This window comes from Fringilla coelebs (genome assembly GCF_963513975.1).
Source record: "Fringilla coelebs genome assembly, chromosome: 4".
Taxonomy (NCBI): domain Eukaryota; kingdom Metazoa; phylum Chordata; class Aves; order Passeriformes; family Fringillidae; genus Fringilla; species Fringilla coelebs.
In genome coordinates this window covers 69,797,076-69,817,600 of record NC_140032.1, presented here as the reverse complement: position 1 = coordinate 69,817,600, position 20,525 = coordinate 69,797,076, and the positions used below count along the sequence as shown (strand labels likewise).

Sequence of the window (20,525 nt, the reverse complement as noted above, 5' to 3'; positions counted from 1 at the left end):
CAGTGTGTTGTTTATCCCAGCAGCATAGCCTCCACAATTCAGGCAGGGTTTTTGCAGACACTCCCGTCAACAATAAGCTCTAAGACAGGATGCTGGAGAAATCTATAAAAGTATGTTAGGGCACTAAATTCTCACAGAAAATGTCTTAGATAATAAGGATTAGGGTGACAAATCTGGGTGCTATCTCTGAGGATAAGTATCATGATAGCCTCATAAACCAAATATATAGGTACAACATAGAAAGCTGGAAATTGAGAGTCTCTACTAATGTTGAAACTTAATTTCATTGTCCCAATCACACTATTTATAGGTTGGTGTATAAAGAGAAGTTTTTTCAGTGGTATTGAACTTCTTTACATATCTTCCTTTTCCTTTTTGCGACCTTTGGGACACAGCAGGGAGCAGTCTTAAAGGGTTTGTGCTGTGCTGCCTTTGCTATTCCAAGAGACAGACTGTTAGCACAGGAGTTTGGTCGGAGCTTGTGGGAACTGTGACCAGCTCTCCCAGAGGTCCCTGACCTGATTTGCAACATGTACATTCAGCAGATTGGAATCTTGTCCTGGAGGGCTGCTGTGTCTAAATATCACTTGTGCATATCTAAGTGCTAATAGAAAAGGAAATTAATACCTTTACATTGATTAGGAAGTCTGTCCATGTATTTGATGCACAACGATAAAAAACCCCAACAAAACTAGACACAAGGGGTTGAATACTTACTCATTCCAGCTTCCCTTTCATTGATTGGCAAATAGAGGGTAGACAGAGAATTTTAAAACCCTATGACCAATAAAGAGGGCTGCAGCTGATAACTAAGTAAAAACAGAAACCAAACAAACTGAGACAAACAGAAAAATAATCTTGTAAAGAACCTGGAATTTTCACTTTTTAGTTGTCTAAAACTGAGGAAGTTCTTCAGGGGGATTCTGGAGTCTGGTGTGTCTGTGCCCTGGCTCGGGATGTGTGGTGCAACTCCAGTGATTTCCCCTCTTAACGCTGACAGAGCCCATGCCTGTGAGTGTGTTAGAGGGTTCAGACCTGGAGTGCAGTGAGGACAAACCCTGGCAGCTTTTGAGCTGTGAAAGGTCTTCTGCAATACCATTTTGTCATATCATACCCCGTTGCTCATTCCAAGGCAGGATAGGTCAGAGCTGCTGGGGGCCATTCAATCAGCTTGTCTGTAGAGGAGGTACTGGAAATGCAGGGAGACAAATGCGCAGCTGAGGCAGCCACACAGGAGAGCAGAACCAAAGGCGCAGCAAAGTCAGATTGCTTTTGTAGCCATTGAATGTTGTAAAAAGTCTTGCAGAGAGCCTGCCTGCTTGAAGCTGCTCAGAAAATGGGAGATATAGAGTTCTCTCTGCTTCTCATTTATAACACTACATGATCTGCTGCTTCTGTGCATCCTTGAGGAGGCTTTGGAAGATACTATGTTGAAACCAGTAAAATATGTGCTTTGATTTTTATCCTCTTCCTAATGTTTACTGGAGTCATTACACTGGCCTTAAGCCCAGTGAGTGCTGTTTGGTGTCTTTTCTTGGAAGAAAGGCCTGCGTTGAAAGTGCAAAAAGCATTTATGTTTCCATTTCCACGTTCTAGATGGACTGAGGTGTCCTTGTCTTTTGGTTACGTGGTGAAGAGGTGGTGTGGCACATGGAATTCTTAGGCAGAGATGCCTTTCTGTGGTTTAAATACAAAACTTAGTAGCCAAGGCCAAATGATTGATGTCTGGTGCTGCTGTAGACTGGTCCAAGCAGCATTCCAAATATCTGCTGACTTCAAAGTATAGATTGTCTTTGTTTCTGAGCCCATTATTACCTCACTTTGCCAAAGGGAGCATTCCCAGCCCTGCATTTGCTGTCTCTACATACATGCTCCCTCCTCGGTTGCTGCCCACGTGCTCTGGGCACTCCATTGCATGAGTTTTGCGTTTCAGCACACCTCTCTGGGAGCCTGTGCAACTCACTGAGCTGGCAGGAAGATAAAGCAATGTGTGTGTAAATAATTTTCCTGCGTGTTTTTTTTCTTCCAGACTTTGGAAATTGAAACAAGTCAGTGAGGGATATGAAAAGCCCCAAAGCTGGTGCAAGGGAAGGAGGTTGGATACAAGGAGCAGGATGGGGTTATCAAAGCATAGGGTCAAGAAGCGAAAGGAGGGGAGGCAGAATAGCAGAGGACTGAGGGAAATGGAGATGCTTTCTTGGGGAAGCTTGTTCACCTCTTCTTCAGAATGGTTAGATTATTGAATAGGACAAGTAGCTGTTGACAAAAGCTGTTGTTGAGCAAAGGCCTGGGACTACTTTGAGGAATGAGAGACATCTCTTCTTGTCACAGTATATGGGTTGCATGTTCTTAGAAGTATGAATTTCTGTAGGTAAGTCCCCAATGTAAATGCACACAACTCCAGTGAGCTCAGACAAAGCTGACCCGGGATGTTCTATTCTTGGCTAAAACCATGTGCTGTGGCATTGTTCCCTGCCACTGAAGGAGTATGCCTGCTCCTAGTCCTCAGGCTATCTCCTGTCTCCCTTCCTTGTGCTGGCTCCAGGGTTGTTGCACCCTGCTGAGCCTCTTCAGCTGGCTACAGCTGGAAAAACCAAATTCCAGCTTTACTCACAGACTAAAGCCAAGTCAGTGCTTTTTCAGAGATGTGGAACTGGTTTAGAAGTGAATGTGTCACTAAATAGTAGTCTGTTTTAGTTCTGTGGCATTAGGTCAGAGACACTTTGAAGGCACAGATGCTTTTATATTTTATTAGACATCTGAGAATTCAGTTTCTGAAAAGATTTCTGGTGATGTTGAGTTCTGGGGTAGAAATAATCTCATTTATTATGTAAGTATTCTTGCACAGACAGTTTCTTTAGAATCAAAGCTCTCTATGCTTTTAACATGAAGGCTTCTGATAAGAAGATCTAAACTTAATGTGGTTCACTCGAGGTCTTTGTCGTATTTAGTAAGGATTAAATAAGATTTTTCCAGTTATGTATGATAGAACTGCTAAATGAGAGCTAATGAAACAGTCAACAGAAAGTAATTTTGTTCCTGCTACATAATGCTGTACGATAGAATTTGAAATTCACAGAGCTTCTATCAGTTTGATTAAAGCACATTTCATTCTGTAAATAATGCTTCTTAGGTGTTGGTTATTGAAACTGAGAACTGGAATCTCTGGAGTATTTCCTAACAATTGTTTAAAACCATTACCTGAATCAGTTATTATTACATTAATGAGCACCGAATTTAAAAAGGAAAAGAAACAAAAACAATCAAAGCAACCCACAAAACAACCAAAACAGCCCAGGGAAAATGAGAATTTCACCTCATATAAACTTGAAATTCTGTAAAATTCCAGGACTTGAATTCATGCTGAATCTGTGGATGCAACTGTGGATGTAACATGCAACTGGATGTCATGCTGTAACTGTGATACAATGACTCTCTCGCTACATATAAGAATACTCTGCAATTAGTAGTCTCTGTAGACACTCTGTGTATAGCCTTGCCATCTAATTGGAGATTTATTTTGTTCAAAGTGAAAATTTCCTTCACCTAAAGAAACGTGTAAGTAGCTCCTGCTGGTGCAGAGTGTTACACCAGACTTGTGCCTCTTGCTGCTTGACTGCTCAGCCAGTCTGCTGCTGCTCAGCCTCAGTTTTCTAAAAGCAGTTTAGTTGTAACCATGGGACTTACAATGTAAAATAACTCATTTAGTGGAATTAAAATTGCATTTCTGAGCTAATAACTGGACAGCACGCAAGGTATATGGTCTGCTTTCTGTTTAGGGACTGAGAAAGGAAATTGAAAGGTCAGCTGAACTTAAAATGTCTGACACTTAAAGGCTGGGCATGCAGGTTAGCAGTACAAATATTTGTTTAATGCATTTCTTTAAAATAATACTGTAATTCTCTGATACCCCTGTCGTAAATCGAGGAACTGCAGGTGATGATACAGAATAATCAATATCATTCTTTTGGATGACTTATGCATCCTTGAGAGAGGGTAAGTCATCTGCTGTGTGGGGTTTTTTCAGCTCCTGATAATCAGACTTCCAAAAAATCAATGCTTGGTGGAGAAAGAATTCAGGAATTGCAGCAAAGGGCTGCAGGCCGTACTTCTTCTGGTAATGAAAGCATCTGAGGGGGCTGTGCCATCTCTTTCAATTCACTAAGATTCTTTCTAGCTCTTGTAACCATTATGTTAGTCACAGTTATTCTGTGTAAAAAGGTTTTGATAATGCTTTTCTCTCTCAGCCCTAAAAAATAGTCCTTCAGCCTACAAAGGCTGGCATGTGTGCACATACCTGAGATTTGAAGCTGTGCATAGTCAGACTTGTAAGTGCATTTGTTCACGTTCACCTTATGAACATGTGAAGTAGGGGTTATCTTTTTCTGATGAAGCCTCGCTTCCTCCCAATTTGGGTTTCTTTCCATGATAAAAATGCCACTACCCTTCACACCACAAAATACATTTTCCGAGGCTCTACAGCAGATAATCAGAGAAATGAAGCTCCTGCAATCCAGTAGTCTTGGCCATATGGGTGAAAAGTTTATTTTATAAAGGTTTTATGTTTAAAAGGTTTGGCTGCTGAAATGAGCTTCTAGGCATTGAGTAAGAGTTTGATCTGATGATGGAATAGTCCCAGTTTCAAGAGTCTTTTCTTCATCACGTTGCAGACTTGTTCAGTGTATGCTAAAGCCCAGTGTCATGGTTCAGGCTGCCCTGCTGCTCAGAAGACTCATAAGCAGAGGCGGTTGGACTGGAAGCTTCCCCTGCTTCCTGCTCTTGGAAGTTAGTTCACATGCCAGCCCTTGTTTGCTGGTAGAGAATCTTTTGCTGCCCATCATGATGAAAGAATTAATCCAGAACTTACTGAAAGTACTAATAAATCAGTGCTACCAAGAATTCCCTCTGTTAGCAGAAATCCAGGGTGCTTCTCCAGCACCATCATTCTTTGGCTTCCAGCAACTGTGCAAGCACCAGTTGCACCAAAATTGTTTCCAGTCTGGAGCTCAAGGTTCTAGCTCAGGTTGTGTCCCTTACCCTCAGCCTTCTCAGAAACCTTCCCAGAAACATCTAACCCTCCTCTCCAGCAAGGCCTTTAATTTCCTGCCAACTCACTGGATTGTCAAGGCTCAGAGGGTGAATGGCTGAGGGTTTTTATGCTGTTAATTATGCAAACTAGGATCCACAAAACTTTCCTTGAACTCTGCTCATTCATGAAAGACTAAAATGTTCTCATTTATTTTAAGTGCTGAAAAGCCACTCTAAGCTCTGCATGTTTCAGCATTGCTTCCATGGCCTCTTGGCTGGCCCTAGCAAAAGGAAAGGAATGACAAAAGCATTTCTCTGGAATCACACTGCTCTTGAGCAGCCTGGTAACTCTGGTAAAACATGCGCTTCATGGTGCCTGGTGCCACGGCTGGGACTTCAGCTACTCTTCTCTACCATTGGAAGTGACCTGGCTGTCTCCAGGTCACAGCTCTGCCCCTGCCCTGGGAAAAGGGCACAGAGAAAGCACTGGAACAAAGTGGAAAAAAAATTAGGGATTTTTACCACTTTAAGTGAAGAAATCAGTCATTACTGGTGCACATTTAAAATGTCAGGTTAGTACTGGACAGATACATTGTAGTGCCCTTGTTTACCTTACAGGCATTTCGCTAATGTTTTCTGAGGCTGGAGATAGACCTGGAGTTTAAAGGTGTTGCCTGTTGTGATTTCATGGCCATACAAGCCACTGTTTTTATTACATTTAGTGGCTTTGTAAATTAGTTGATTGAATTGTTCAGTAGATTTGGTCTTGGTCTGTAAAACAGCCTCTTTTAATCTGAAATGTAATTGAATATGAAGATATGCCCTTCATATCTTTCATATAAGAACCTGGTGTTATTTGTTACCCATTATTTTCTAAGTAAAATGAGCAGAATTGAATTCTTAATTAGCTGAAGCATATTTTTTATTTAATTGGGTCTTAATTCCTCACAGAATTCTATATTGTCTCTTTGGGCAATTGCTCCCAAAAGATTAGCATTTATCACACTGGAAAACCCATTTTAATTGATTTTTCAAGTGGCTAGTGGCCAGTTTTTATTTTAATGCTCTCACAAATGCTAAGGCCTGCATGCTAGAGAAGTATCTATGGGAGGTGGACATGGATGTCAGAAATCCAAAAGTTTTTTTGGCTTTTTTCAGTTGAAAGGGTTTTTTTATGACTGTATTTAAATAGGGTCTTTTTTGCACATAGGAAATGCATATATCTGAAAACAAATGAAATTTTATGTAGGTAAGAATATTAGCACAAAATCTTGCAGATGTAAAGATAAAGAAAAATATGTCTATGTCCCTTAGGTTATACAAATCATTACTAATTATTTTAATTAATGACCTAGTTAACCAATTCCAATTGGAAGGTGCTGGTGAAATACAAGCTGTTATCACTGGTTGTTTTGGAACATAAGTACCAATTAGTATTGCCTACATCTAGGGTTAATTGCTTGAAAAGATATATTTAATTAAAGGAAACAACCCTACAATTTGTATAGATGCTTTTCCCTTCCAATAGGCTTCTGCTCCTACTGCACATAATGGGGGAATGTGCAGGATCAGGCCAAAAATAGTGTTCTGTGCTTTTTTCATTTCATTTGTGTGTTTTTAATCTCTGGTTGGCCAATGTTCACCTAAATGTGATGTAACATTCGCTCTTCTTCTTCCAGAGCAGTAATAAAACCAAAAGAAACACCCCCCCCCCCAAAAAAAAAAACTTTTTAAGATGTTTGTAGCAATATTTCATCAGGTATTGCATCAGGAGAAGGCTCTAATGGAGAGTAAAGAACTGTTGAAACCTTAATCCATGACTCAATTTCCATGATTATGCTAAAGGAAATGAAATTGTCAACTGTAATTACCTTTATATTTTGAATATAACAATGATTTGGCATGAGCAGAACATTGTAATGTCTTTTCTTTCTGTATAATTAATACAATTAGAAGAAGTGGGGAGGAAGAGGTACATGGCATTTAAGAGATGAGGACAGAGAAAAAAGCAAAATGAGATGGTATCCGGGACTCGTGGAAAAACTTCCTTATGTCAGAGTAACTTTTTTGGATTTTGTGAAGAGGAGAGGATTTCTCACATGGCTTTAGGGGAAGGTACATGTACAGGACAGCATCTGAGGAAAGCATAAATCATGAATTCTAAAGATTTACTGTCCTTTGAAGAGCCCTGGCATAGCAATTCTGTGGCCTCTGACGTGGCTGTTAGCCCTTCATGAGCTGAGATGGAGCTGGCCCATAGAACACGGTGGTTTTGGATGAGGTCAGAAATCACTCTTTGCTCTCACAGGGGGCTATCATTCAAGGGTTGGTGAAATCTGTTACTCCTTAAACTCTGTGTGGTGATGGCAGCCAAAACTCTGAGTAAGGGAATAAAGAATAAAAAGGTAATTGAAGGAAAATTCCTTGCCTGCAGCTGGAATTTTCTGATCAATCTTACACTTTACTGTCAACTTCAGTTTTTCCTTCTGCCCCTCAAACCCCTCATTTACTGTTAGTTGGGTGAGCGTGAGAACAGTTGCTTCTCTAGGCCAGCCACTTCTTCATAGTTAATTTTTTTTCCTGTGTGTTCTGCCTTATCATTGTGTTTTGTGCCTTTCTGTATATAGATTACAGTAATTATAGAGAAATACCAAACCAGATCTCCCACAGGCTCGAGATGCAAGGTCTTGAAAACATCTCCTTGTGATGTTTCTCAGCAGGATCCATTTCATCATTAGGAAACTATTGCAGGAAACCACAGCTTTTTGCCCATGACTCCAGACAATATGTGATGAATACTCTGATAAAAGAACAGTGAGCTAAGGCTGGTAAAGCAAAGTCTGCAGCTATGAAAAACAAAAATTGTGGCTTTCAACATTTTGATTAGAATAATAACTTGCTCTGTGCCAAATACAGGATGAAGCAAAGAATCGGATTAAACCCTAGAACATCAGTATGTTTGCAATACCAAGAGATGCACAAGGAGATAATTCATTTCTGAATTGCTTGATTTAAAAAGTACTTCATCTTCATATCAGAAACTTTGCTTTATGTAATGAAAAATCACACTATTTTCAAAGCAGACAAAATAGGAAGGAGACACAGGTGTGCTGTTTATTTTGAGATATAAAAGATATGGAAGGGACATTTAGATTGATGGGAAAGCAAAAGAAGCTTTTTTCCAAGAAAAGGTAATTTTCCTTGTCACACATGAAGGGTTTGTATTTAATGCTCTGTTAAAACCAAAAAGACAGGGGACATGCAGTGGTAGAACAAAATGATACAGAGAATATGTGATCTTGCTTTATGCGAATTTTCATTGTGTAGAAGTTCAGGGAGTGACAACACTTCTTCAGATTTCTTCAAAATTCATGTTTCATGTTTGCCTTTAATCTGATGTCAATAGAGTGATTTCATTTGCTCTTTATCCATGTAATAGGCTATTTAGTATTTGTGTTCACTTGTTGCTCTAGAAAGCTCCAGATCTGATTCCAGATTCCTGTCGTCATTTCTGACACAAAGAAAAGCAGATTTTAAAAATAACAAATGAGCTTTCAGGACGGGAAGAGTTTGGATGGTCAGAGAGGTGGCATTTCCTTCTCCCATCTGATGTGTAACCTGTTTCTTACCCTGACACTCTAGACTTCACCTGGTAAACTGTAGTGAATGATCCCAATTTCCATTTATCGGTACTTTGCAGTTCCCATCTTGAATTTTTTTCATCGTTTGCTTATCCATCCCTGCTGTATTTGTACATAAATCTGCCAGGGATTTGGTGTATGTTTTGGGCAAAGCCTGCATTTGATAAAAGGTGACCTTTTGTTTTGGTTGTCTGGCAGACTTGAGTGCTAATAAGCTGAAGGATGAGGTGTTTAATGAGTCCTGCGTATAGAAATAATGATAGATGGCTTATTTGGAATTCTACAGACACAGCATGGCCAGGCATGCTGAGGAGTGCCTGGAACTGCACCAGCCTTACTGTGGGAAGCTTATTGATTACACAGAGACAGGGTACATTTTAAGAATTTTTGGAACACTGTACTGCCTCAGGTACTAAAATCCATTAAAGTAGGACTATAAACTTCGTTTTAACCTGGATCCTAAATTGTTTCTTGGTGTGCAGTCAACAGCAGCTCTGCGAGATCAATCACAGTTACTAAGGCATATTAAAATCAACTTGTTTCATTTTAATTGCTGGTAAGCCTGACTCTCTGTGAGGCAGCTGTTCGTAAAGCTAAATTGCTTTTCTGTCACACAGGAGTTTCATTTCACTTCATGGTAGATTTTTGCCTTATACACTTAACCAGGATTTTGCCTTCCTTTCCTCCTCCTTCCCCCTCGCCTATGATTTTCATTTCTCTCCAGATAATTTTCTCAGTTTTGCCTTCTATCCTCATTAGCAGAAACTGCAGCCTTGCCAATGAGTCAGCTTTAATAAAGTAGTTGGATTGTTTGAATCATTGGTTGATGTAAAGGTGCAGACCTGAAGCTCTTTTTGGTAGTGTCTGTTAACCTGTGCTATATGAGGAGTTTTGCCTGCAGACTCCTAATCAGCTCATAACATCTACTGGCTCTGTTCATGGATATATTGTGAAGAGATAAATTTATTTTCAAGTTGTATCCTATTTTCTGGTTAGCTGCGTGCATTTTGGCTTTCTGTGCTCTGGGTTTTGTTTGTGTGGGTTTTTATTTGGTTGGTGTTTTTTGGTGATTTTTTTTTGTTTGGTTGGTTGGTTGGTTTGTTTTTGGTTTTTTTTGTAGGGGAATGTTATAAAGACATTTAGTAATTTCATTCCTGGTTTTTCATCTCTTATCACCCTGTGTTTTGATAGGGAAAAATCCATGTTCCAGTCTCTGAAGTTAGTCATAGTCTTTAGTATCAGAAATGGAGGACCACACCTGAGACTTGACCTCCTGCATAATGTATTAAACATGGCTGTAGCCCTCATTTTCTTTCAGTAGAATGGGCTTATAAATGACCTTCCTGCTGCCCAGCATGGACACAAGATGCTGCTCTGTTCTGAAGAGTATTGGATGCTTTCCCATTTCCAGTCAATTTGAGGATTTTCTCTGTCCTTTTAAAGGCAATTGAAGCTTTTATATCAGGTCAATACTTTCAGGCTCATAGTAAATGCGGGGAGATAAGAATAAAATTACTGGTTTTCATTTAGTTAAAGGCAACAGTTTTTGGAAAGAGAACAGGTGGATGCAAGAGACAGGTGAACAAAAGCAGAACACTGAATTTTGGGAAAAGAGCCATGGTTCCAGTATAGCAATTGTACAAGGGCTGAACTTGTGCATGGCATTACAGTAATGGCCTATTAGGGCAGTAAATGGCAGCAGTTAGGGTGACTTGGACATGATGTCTGTGATTCTGGAGGCAAAGGGAGTCAGTGGCGCTGCAGAAAAGATGCACGGCTTTGAAAATTGAGTACAGCATATAAAGTAATGTAATATTTTCAAGGACAATTCCAGGAGTACACAGCACTGAGTAATTCTGTATTTAGATATTTTACTAAAATTTTTACCCTCATGATAGCCTTGACCTTTTAGATTTTAGCAGGCCCTGTGGATTTTCCAACAGTTTCACTCCTGTGAAATAATGAAGGGAATTTTTTTCATACAGATGATTCCCATAATTTCATGAGTTTTATTCAGATGTTACTTGCCTGTTTCTGCTTTATTTCTCATTTTTCATTCTTGTGCATTCTATGCCCCTTCTGTAGCAGATTTTAAAATGCAGGTTGCAGGTGGAGGGGGGTAGAGGGACAGCACACACTGCTGTAGTCCTGGGAAGCTTGATAAAAAGGGAGCTTTTCAGAACTCCCTTTTAATTTTCTTCTGTCTGCGTATAATAATTTGCACTGACTTTGGCTTTTTGGGGGTTTTTAAAGTCAATAAAAATGTTGGAAATGAGAAAAACGTTCTTCAAATACAGCCATATTGCAGATCTCTTGAGATATTCTGGAGGCTGCAGTCCACTTTAGTGGGCCTCAGTGATTCACATAAAGCCCATCCCTTGCAGCTGCCCTGCTTCTCCTTAAGCTCCCCTTGTCAAGGCTTCCATGAAAGCAGACAAAACGCAGAGTCCTCTCCTGTGGCCTCCTGTCTCCTTCAAAAGGTTGTTAAAGCCACACTTCTATGTTACCATGCTGCATTTCTGGAGATAGCATCACTTAGCAATGCAGAGCGTGCTTAGCTCATCCTTTTCTCACTTGTGTGCCTGCTGAACATCTTATTCTGCTGGGTCTGCCTTCAAAGGCAAGGAAGGTTTGCAAAATTGAGTCAGTTTACAGGAGAGCCTGCTGTTTGCTGAGATTGTTCTCTGAGGGTTCCTTGGCTGTGGAATGCACTCCCTTGCTGATCGCAAACAGCCTGAATTTGGTTGCATGGTTGTGGAATACATAAATGGCTATCTCAGTGCAACTTAGTTCTTAATTACCTGGAAGGACAAAATTTTAAACCAGAGGTGTGTTGAGATGAACTTACCCTCTAAATGAAGTACCAATTTTCTTCCTTTAAAAAGACCTGACAAGTGCCTAGTGGTGTTTAGGTAGATCTCTCCGCAGAATTGCCAGATAGTAAAACAAAGACACGAATTAACAGTTTTTCTTTGACTAGGCCAAACTCTGAAAAAGATATGTTGCTGTAAGAAGGGGGAGCAAGGTTTCTTTCTCTGTGCATGTAATCTGGGAGTCATTGTTATGAATAATGAGCCATCTGATTTGGAAGAGCCCCATGGCTCACATATATCAACCAGCTACCATGGTGATGGACATTGTGTAAAAATCTCAGTAAAATAGAACCCTAGGATATTCTCCCTAGTCTTTATTATAAGTCCCAGGCAAACACTCCCAGAAATGAAAATCCTCTAGGCAATGTTAAATGTAACTCAACCTTGACTTGCAGGAATTCATCTTCAGAATGGAAAAATTGTTTGTCTCTGTGTCCAATTAATTCTTGGCTTTCATTTGAAACTGCCAGAGACTTGGCCAACCCAGTTTTGATAGGTTTTATTTATGTAATATAAATCCTTGTCAGCTGAGAATTAGTTGCGTATATTCATCGGAAAGGGATTTTTTTATTCATCAGCAACCTGGATGTTGTACCCAGGAGACCTGAAAGTGCAACAAACTGTCTCACCTTCTGAGTCAGAGCTAAACAGTCCGTGAAGAGCTGTTGACCCAGCACGCCCCATACAGGCAGCAGGTAAACCAATGAAACATTGATCATTAATAGAAAACAGATACATTTTCATCTTCCTGCCTAAAGCCCCTGCTAGAAAATAAGTTTCCTGAGTTCCTTGACCTTTTTTATATGAGGGAAAGTTTTCCATTTTTCCTGCCTGCAAGGTCTCTCAATTTTTTCCTCCAAATGAGAAACAGTAATGACTGTAATGCTTTTGATCAAACACTTAAGACATATTGATGAGTGTTTTGAGAGTTATTGCAAGTTTCCTTTGCAGATTTTTCTTGGATTCATTCCAACATTTGGATTAGATCTGTGGTTTCTTGCTGTTGTCAATTTTGCTGTTATGCACCAGTACAGATTTCCCACTCCTAATTTTTCTTTAGCATGGAGGAAGATGGGGTGCCGTTCCCATTCTCAGCATGTGGACATCAATCCTACCTAGATTCTTTGCTCCTGCCTGAACCTCATGCTGAGCTCTCAACTCTCTAGTGATTTGGCCAAGCCTGTAATAAACAGAGTTCTCAGGAGCTGGAACCTGCTGGTTCACTCTGTGCTTTGGCAAGATGTTGATCTTCCGCAGCAGCCTGGCGTATTTGCTTTGACAGAGTGCCTGGGAAAGGTTATGTGTGTCCAGCCGGAATCAACAGTGGCTCGAGCAGCTACCTTTTCATAGAGACATCATTGTAAGTGTGTGACCTGCGCTCTTCAGAATCACTGTTGCATGCCCTTCAACAGTTGTGTGCATTCCAGCTCAGGATTTTCACTGATGTGATGTGTCCGTGTCCTCCAGGAGAAACCTCTTAACTCTGAGGATAAAATCAGGACCAGATCCATAAAAGTCCATAGAAATCAGTGTTGTTAGGAGTGTGTCTTGGTCATGGTGAAGGAGAGATTTGAGTCAAAGCCTCTTGTCATGCTTTGCTTACTTATACAGAATCCTCCATTTTGCCTACCGATTTAACTGCTTCCAAATAAGTGTTACCAAAACCAGTTGTAGAGTAGGAAGTGTACATCAAAAAACTGTGAACCGCAGAAAAAAATTATGCTGACCTTATAGTCTTTCCTGAACATAATTTGTATTTCTTCATTCTCTTGTTCTTTAACATGCTTTATAGAAAGTGAATGTGGAAGAGAACTATAATTTAGTATATGGAAAACTTTAAATTCATTTGCATAATTCTATATGTACAGGCTCCTGAAGGACAAATCTGGGCAAGCACAGCTAGCTGCCTTTTTCTGCAAATACACAAGTATCTGAATGTGTATAATCATATAACGTACTATACAGTTTTCCCATAATGTGTAAAATACCTTAGAAGTATAAAATTGTTAGTAATTTTTTGCAAACTAATATCAGCAATTGTAGCGTGAAAATAATGGAAAGTTTAAAATAAAGCTCTTATAATCTACAAATTACTGAAGCAAGGAAAAATAAAAGTTAAGCAATCAAAGTGATAACATGAAGATTTTTAATTCTGAATTTTCAGTTTAAGACTTTACCCACAGGTGGTTTGAAGTCTGCCCTGAAATAACGGAGCTGAATTTCCAGGAATCCCTTCATTAGAATAGGATGTGGGAGTTGGAGCCCTCCTAAGGAGCTAGAGCAGGCTGTTACCAGGAAAGCAGTTGTTGCAGGGGGAATTATCTGGTAGGCAGTGCCCCTCAGAAAAGGTCTGCAGTAATCCCTTTGCTCTGCTCAGCGTGGGCAGGATCTCATCCAGAGTCCCTGGGCAGACACTGCAAGGCAAAGTCTGTGCAGAATGAAGGGAAACCATAGGAGACCAGAAAGAACAAAGAGCTCCAAAATCAGCCCTCTGGGGAAAGACTTCTGGAGCTACTTCACAGAGAGAAGATAAAGGGATGGTACATGAAAGGTGGTTTCAGCAGGGCAAAGGAGAAATTATGATGTGCAATACAGATAGGAAAAAGATCCACTTAAACACAATTAAATGTATCTTATGCATTAGGAAAACTTCCTAGTGGCGAGGTTAATTAAACATTGGAACAAGGTGCAGTTTAAATGAAAACAAGCCGTTCTAAATAATAAAACCGAGCGGCAGTTAAATCATAGAAACAGCAAACCAGCTTCTTTTTGGTGTCCACACCAGGCAAACTCTTTGGCCAGAAAAACAGGGGTCTGCAACTGACTTCCCCTTCTCCAGCCCTTGCTTGAGGAATGCTTTTGTGAACTTAAGCAGTGGGAAAGGTGGCAGGGAGGACCTCGAACTCCTCCTCTGGCTCCCAGCTCTTGGCTTGCAGCACCCCCTGTTCAGTCCCAACTGCTGTCACAGACCAGACGCTGTGGCTGAAGTCAAGAGCAGACCACACTTGTTCCCCTGGGCAGGTTCTTGTGGCCACATTGTTGGTGTAATCCTAATGGATTTAATAGACTCCCACCACTGGAGAATTTGTGGCTACACGTGTAGTACCGAGGGTGGGAGACACTGGGTTGTTTATTGAGATGCTCTCAAGTAGCTGATACCAGGCTAATAAGATTTGTTTTACACAGATAGCTGTATGGGTCGTTAATGAAGAACTGAAACAGATGATTACTGAAAATAATTGATTTTCAAACTACAGTTCTTTCTCAATTAAAATTATCCTGAGGCACTCAAAAACTACAATTTATAGTTGTAATAGAAATACAAGCAAGTCCTCACTTGATATTTTAGATTCAATAACCATTTTGAGTCATGTGAGCTGTAAAAAACTATCCCTTTTATAGTAAGTTGTGCAACTTTATTTTTTTTATTGGATTAAAGTTGATTTTGATTTGGTTTTCAAATGTTTTCCAGTCAGGAAATTGGAGGCCATTTTTCTTATTGGGGAAGTAATGGATAAAAAGCTGCACTGTGGTATCATCAGCTCAAACTTTACCATTGGCTTGGATGACACTTACCCAGTGCCCTATACCTGAGAGTGAGGGAAACAGTTATCAGCCCTGGCTCGTATGAGCTTACTGTGGGCAACTGGGCTGGTCACTTTTAGCTCCTCCAGAGTGCTTTGTGCAGACCTGCATTGTCGGTAGAGATCAGTCAGTATCTCTAATGAAGAATTTTAATGCTTAGGGCATGGGGATTCTCTTTTAAAGCAAAGCTGTTGCACGGCAGCAATATCCACAGTATACATGTGCAGGGAGATGTTTCACCCAGGCTCTCTTGCCCTCTGTAGCCCTTCTGCAGCCCAGTTTTAAGACTCCCACTTCTGTTCACTCTTCAGCCTCTTCTTTTTCCAATTTTGCATCTGACTTGGTGCAAAATTTTGTGTAGGCTTTATTTTGTGAAATGAAATTTGTAAAGGGTTGCAGTTATTTGACATGAGAACTTGCGAAAGAAAATTCATGTTTGTGACAGAAATAAATTCAATCAACATCCTTTCTGCAACTGTCTTTCATTTAAATGTGAAATCTGGAAAATGCATAAAACTATGAACAGGGTGAACTTGCGTCTACTTTGAGTGCACTTCACACAGGTAGTAATTCGAAGTTGGTTTCTGCGTATTATTTAACCCTCTATTTTGAAACTATAACTGTAGTAATATGGTTGGAAGCTGCTACCAATAATCTTGTACATCTACAATGCAAATCCTGAGAATGTGTTAATTTCAACTGCTGCAGCACCAACAAGTGTAGAGTGTTTGTAGAAGCTGCAGGACTAACAGGGGCTGCTCATTCTCTTGGTTAATGGTGTTCATGGAGTGCAGAGTTCACCAGGTAACTGTTACCATATGAAAATATGTAACAGTTGAATCTGCTAACACATCCCCACACTCATCTCCCCCCCGTAGTTTTACAGTGATCCAAGTTTTGAAAGGAGAGCACCATGCCACACTAATGAAGTTGAGTACCTGCTAGTAAAAGCCTCTGTGGGTCAGCAACCCATGTGCCCAGTAATTAAAGAACATCTTTGCAGGTTTTATTTATAATGAGTCAATAAAGAGCATATTGCATGGAGAATGTGCTGCAGGTTTTTCAGTCAGCTGAGATGAGAAATGACCATCCCCACCCTGTAAATGGAGTGCTCTGTTAAAAACCCAGCTCTATCCAGGCCTCTTCATGGAGCCACGGACATGCTTCAGCTGGGGAAGTACTTCTGTGCTATTCTGGGGAGCCTGAGGAGCATGGGCACACAGGCACATCCTCCTCTTTTCTTTCTCTACAGCAGTAACAACTCTGAAACTGCTGAGCATTGCAGCAGAAAACCTGTGACAACGTGGAGGGTGCGGGGATGAAGGAAAGAAGGGAAAGGCAGGTCAGGGAGTGGTGTTTTTACAAAGGCTGTATATTCTCTGCCAGCCCCTGCCCACTGTCATGTTCTTGTCAGTAATACCATCTCTTCCTCCATCTGCTCCCACCATGGATCACCTTTCTCCACAGTGGACATGAATGTTTGATACCAGCTGTGCTCTGGAGATGACCAGGGCCCAGCAGCTCCCTGTTTTAGAGCAGCTCAGACCCTCAGGCTGCTTTTGTTTGTTTTGCTGCCTTGCGGGTGTGCCCAGCTCATCCCCAGCAGGAGCTGCACAGGCAGGTCAGTGTGCAGTGCTGTGTGTGTAGTTCTGGCTCCAGAGCTGCACTCTGACCACAGGTCTGCCTCTGCCTTGTTAAATGACTGCGGACAAGGAATTCCATCTCTGTCTGCCTCTCATTTTTCCCAGGCTCTCCAGCTTGTATCTTTGGTCCAGGTTGTTTCCTGGGCAGCAGTGGCTCAGCATGAAGGGCTTGCACAAGGGGAGAACAGCCTGGACTTAGTGACAGTGATACAAACACATCTTTTTGCCTTCTCTCTACTCATCCAGCTGCCTCACAGTCTAGGAAAGCAGGGCCTCATTCTTAGGTTTTAAACTCGCCCTCCCATCCTCTTGATGCTTTCTCTCAAGCTCCAGATAAGTTTCCCTGGCACCACTAGTGAGTGTGGCTGGATGGGCTGACAGCTGAGGATTTTGGAGCTGGTCTCCAGAGGTGGGAAGGGTTATAGGTTTTGGGAAGGACAGGAGGTTCTCCCTTGCAGGGAGTGTCTTCTTGCCTCAGCAGCACTAGGGAGCAGCACAGCTCAGTGCAGCAAAGGGGAAGGCAAAAGAGGAGGAAAAGAAATAACATTTTTAAAAAGGAGGTATTGTCCTGTGAAGAAATGGAGCAAAAAGGAAAAAGTCACAAGGATGAGGAGGTGCTTCTACAGAAGCACAGGTTTCAATCCACATTTCTTTTCATCATGTTTTCCTTTATTATTCCTCCTGATTTGCAGATTACTCAGACAGATTTCCTTCACAGGCATAACAAAATCTGGTGCATCCCATTGAAACACTTCTGCCTCCTCAGAGGTACTGAGACATGATTTTCCCAATCTTTTATATTTCATCATGCCTGTCACACCTGAAAAACCTTACTCTGTCTCCTGAGGAATTAGACAAATCCCTGCAACCACTTTGCCTCCTTTATAACACTAAGATTTACCACCACACATCTTTCAGGAAAACACCAAGGGCCTCCTTGTACACCTGAGCAGCTCATCCATACTGTGTCTTTACTTCTTTGGACGCTGAAATGGTGGAACACATCTTTCCCTGTGAGTCACTGATTATTTAGAAAGGGAATGTTTAAAGCTAGATTTAAAATTCTGTCACCTATTTAACTGCACGAAGTTCCTTCTTACCTGTGTGGTAAAATTTTCCTGAAAATCCGAGGTTGAAGGTAAAATTTGCAACCTGAGTGCGCAGTAAATTTTGAGTCTCTAGTAAAGCCTGAAATAAATAAGAAATTAACATGGATTTAGAAAAGTTAGAAAAGTTAATATTATTTTGGGCTCATCTTTTTTTTTTTTTTTTTTTTATAGGACTATTACAGAGAGCTTAATCTGCTCCATGAGAGTTTGATGGGCTGGAAAAGGTAGTGGGAGTGCCTGAGTGTCAGAGGAAGTGATGGTTCTGCGGCTTGGCCCAGGATATTACCCCTTGGGGCAGTGATCCATGGCGGGACTCAAATGCAGCCACTCAGAGGCAGCAATATACTGGGTCACCCATGCTCTGGGTCATTAGTGAGGCTTGAGAAAATGGGCTTAATTCCCAAAATAAAATTAGGAATACTACGCATCATCTAGGCAAGAAGGCGTTGGGATTTACTTACCTGCGGGACCATTTTGGCTGTGTCTGAATAGCAAATTCAGGCTTAAGTGTGAATGAGCAAAGCTTCAGGTTTGACCTGTGGTAGAAGCTGTGTTCGTGTCATAAATACATTTTTAATTTAATTAATGTTTATTTTTAGTCTCTCCTCCAAGCTAAGATAAGCCCACTGGAAATGAAATGGAAGGAAAGGGTGCTGCTTATGGAAGAAATAGGTAGGCCACTTGTCCAGTTTTTGTTTTGGACATTTCCAGCTACTAGGGAAAGAGAGAAGATGGTTAAGCCTGTGTGAACTTCGCTTGATGTTCATTACTGGTTGTTAGCTCTGCGCTGCTCCTGGAGCTGGTCCTTGTGCACAGATCTGCTTTGGGTCCCCAGTCCCTGGAATTTGGGGGTGCTGCATGTGAGATGGGGAGCGCATTTCTCTCCCTATTGGCCTTGCCTATGCTGAGTAGGTTATAAACTCTGTTTTCATCAGTTTTCTGTGCCTCCATTATGTGGCCCTTGAGAACTTTTCCTATTATCTATTAATAACACTTCTATTGATTGGGCCTTGATGTTCTTGCAGAGTTCAAAGATAAAATGATTGCAGTGGTTTGCACCCTACCCCAGCCCAGCTAATGTCGTCCCTCATTTGAAAAAATTACATTCTGTATGGTTATAATTTCACTTAGATTTGCAGGAAAATAGTTTTTTTAGTCTAAGTAAGTACCAGCACCCCTACTTGGGACCAGAAACCAAAAGTATCTCCAGTGCAGGATAAACCATGAAAGCAGGGTTTAAGCAGCTGAGGTGTGTGAGTGTAGTACAAGGCACTTCCAGGCAGGGTGCATCTGCCTTATTTTTTTTAAAATAGAAACATACTTAGGGTGGCAAGGAAGATGTAAAATTGAGATAGTGTTTATCAGCTGCAACAGTCACCAAGCAAATTCCTCTCCTTGCTGAAGGAAATAAAGCAATTTTATGACAGTAAATCTTGTGCTTTAGCATTAAATATTAAGGTAGTTGTATGGTTTCCAGCCTATCTTGCCAGACATTTAGTAAGTTGATTATTTCAATCCTGTGACAATTTCACATGTGGGACTATATTTACATAATATATAACAAGTAAATGTTCACTAAAATGTAAAACCTCAGAGATGAACACCACTGTTAGCTGAGACATTGAGGAAAATCCCCAGCTGGTAAAAGCTGCCACTAAATTGACACCATTAAAGTCAGAAGCATAGAATTGGAGTCGTTATATTTTAGAAGATAATTTCCCAAGCTATCTAGAGCATTTTAGATATGTTGAGAAAGACTGATGGGCTGAGCAAAATCAATTTAATTTTCCTTTGAGGGAAGAACATCTTGAGAAATTATCATCACTTAACGTGCAGTAGGAGAAGGGGCAGGGAACAAACATCATTTCATCACCTGGGCTCCTCTCCTGCTCCCCTCACATCTCAGCAAGATGACAGAGCTGCAGGATAGGCAGAGCCTTCCAGCCCAGCCAGGCTCATTAAAAACACAGAGCGAGGATTAAGATGTAAATCCTGCAACCTGCAGTGTGTCAAGCATTTTCCTCTGTCTAAAGGGCAAATCTGTCACTCAAACTGGCTTTGGCTTGGCCCTGAAGGCTTTTTTCTTGCCATTTCAATTTCCATATATGCATATTAATTTATATAATATGCAGCTCAATGTTGTTGTCATGACCTCCCCTCTTTTTAATGCTAAGAAGATATTGTCAGCTAAGACAGTCCAAACTTATTTTGTCACTGCTTGCCTCTTTGGAGGAAGGGCACTCATGTCTTTCCCACCCTTAATAAGGAACAAGTTTTTAGGTGGTTAGGGTCTGTCTTCCATATCTTTAATGAAAAACTCAGAGGCTGCAGATCCCTGGCACCCAGGGCCAGAAACCTTCCTGGGATTGCACAGGCTCCACGGGAGGCAGAAGGTATTTATTTCATTTGATTATGAGTGCTCTGCAGGGTGGAGGAGGGCTATTGAATTTTAACAGCTGGAAAGCTGATCCCTTCCCAAGGCCAGGTGCCACACAGCTATTCCCACTCTGCCTGCTGTCCCTGGCTTCACAGGTATCTCCCCTTCCCTGGGGGCTCAGTGATCTCCATCCCACCCCTGTCCCCACTGCATGCCTGTGGAAGTACAACCAGCACTCCTTGTTGAACCCACGGGAGGATATTTTTGGA

At 41.1% G+C, this 20,525-nt stretch overlaps 1 protein-coding gene across 1 annotated transcript in view; it reads right to left on the bottom strand.

The window, feature by feature from the left end:
• The window catches only part of LOC311152724 (bifunctional heparan sulfate N-deacetylase/N-sulfotransferase 4-like), a gene marked incomplete at both ends in the record, with an annotated part of 119,567 nt that overhangs the window by 81,602 nt on the left and 17,440 nt on the right, over positions 1 to 20,525 (bottom strand). The window contains 2 exons of the mRNA XM_084204028.1: positions 15,119 to 15,132; positions 17,871 to 17,958. Of these exons, the coding sequence (XP_084060154.1) occupies positions 15,119 to 15,132; positions 17,871 to 17,958 (102 nt within the window). The remainder of the gene's footprint in view (positions 1 to 15,118; positions 15,133 to 17,870; positions 17,959 to 20,525) is intronic.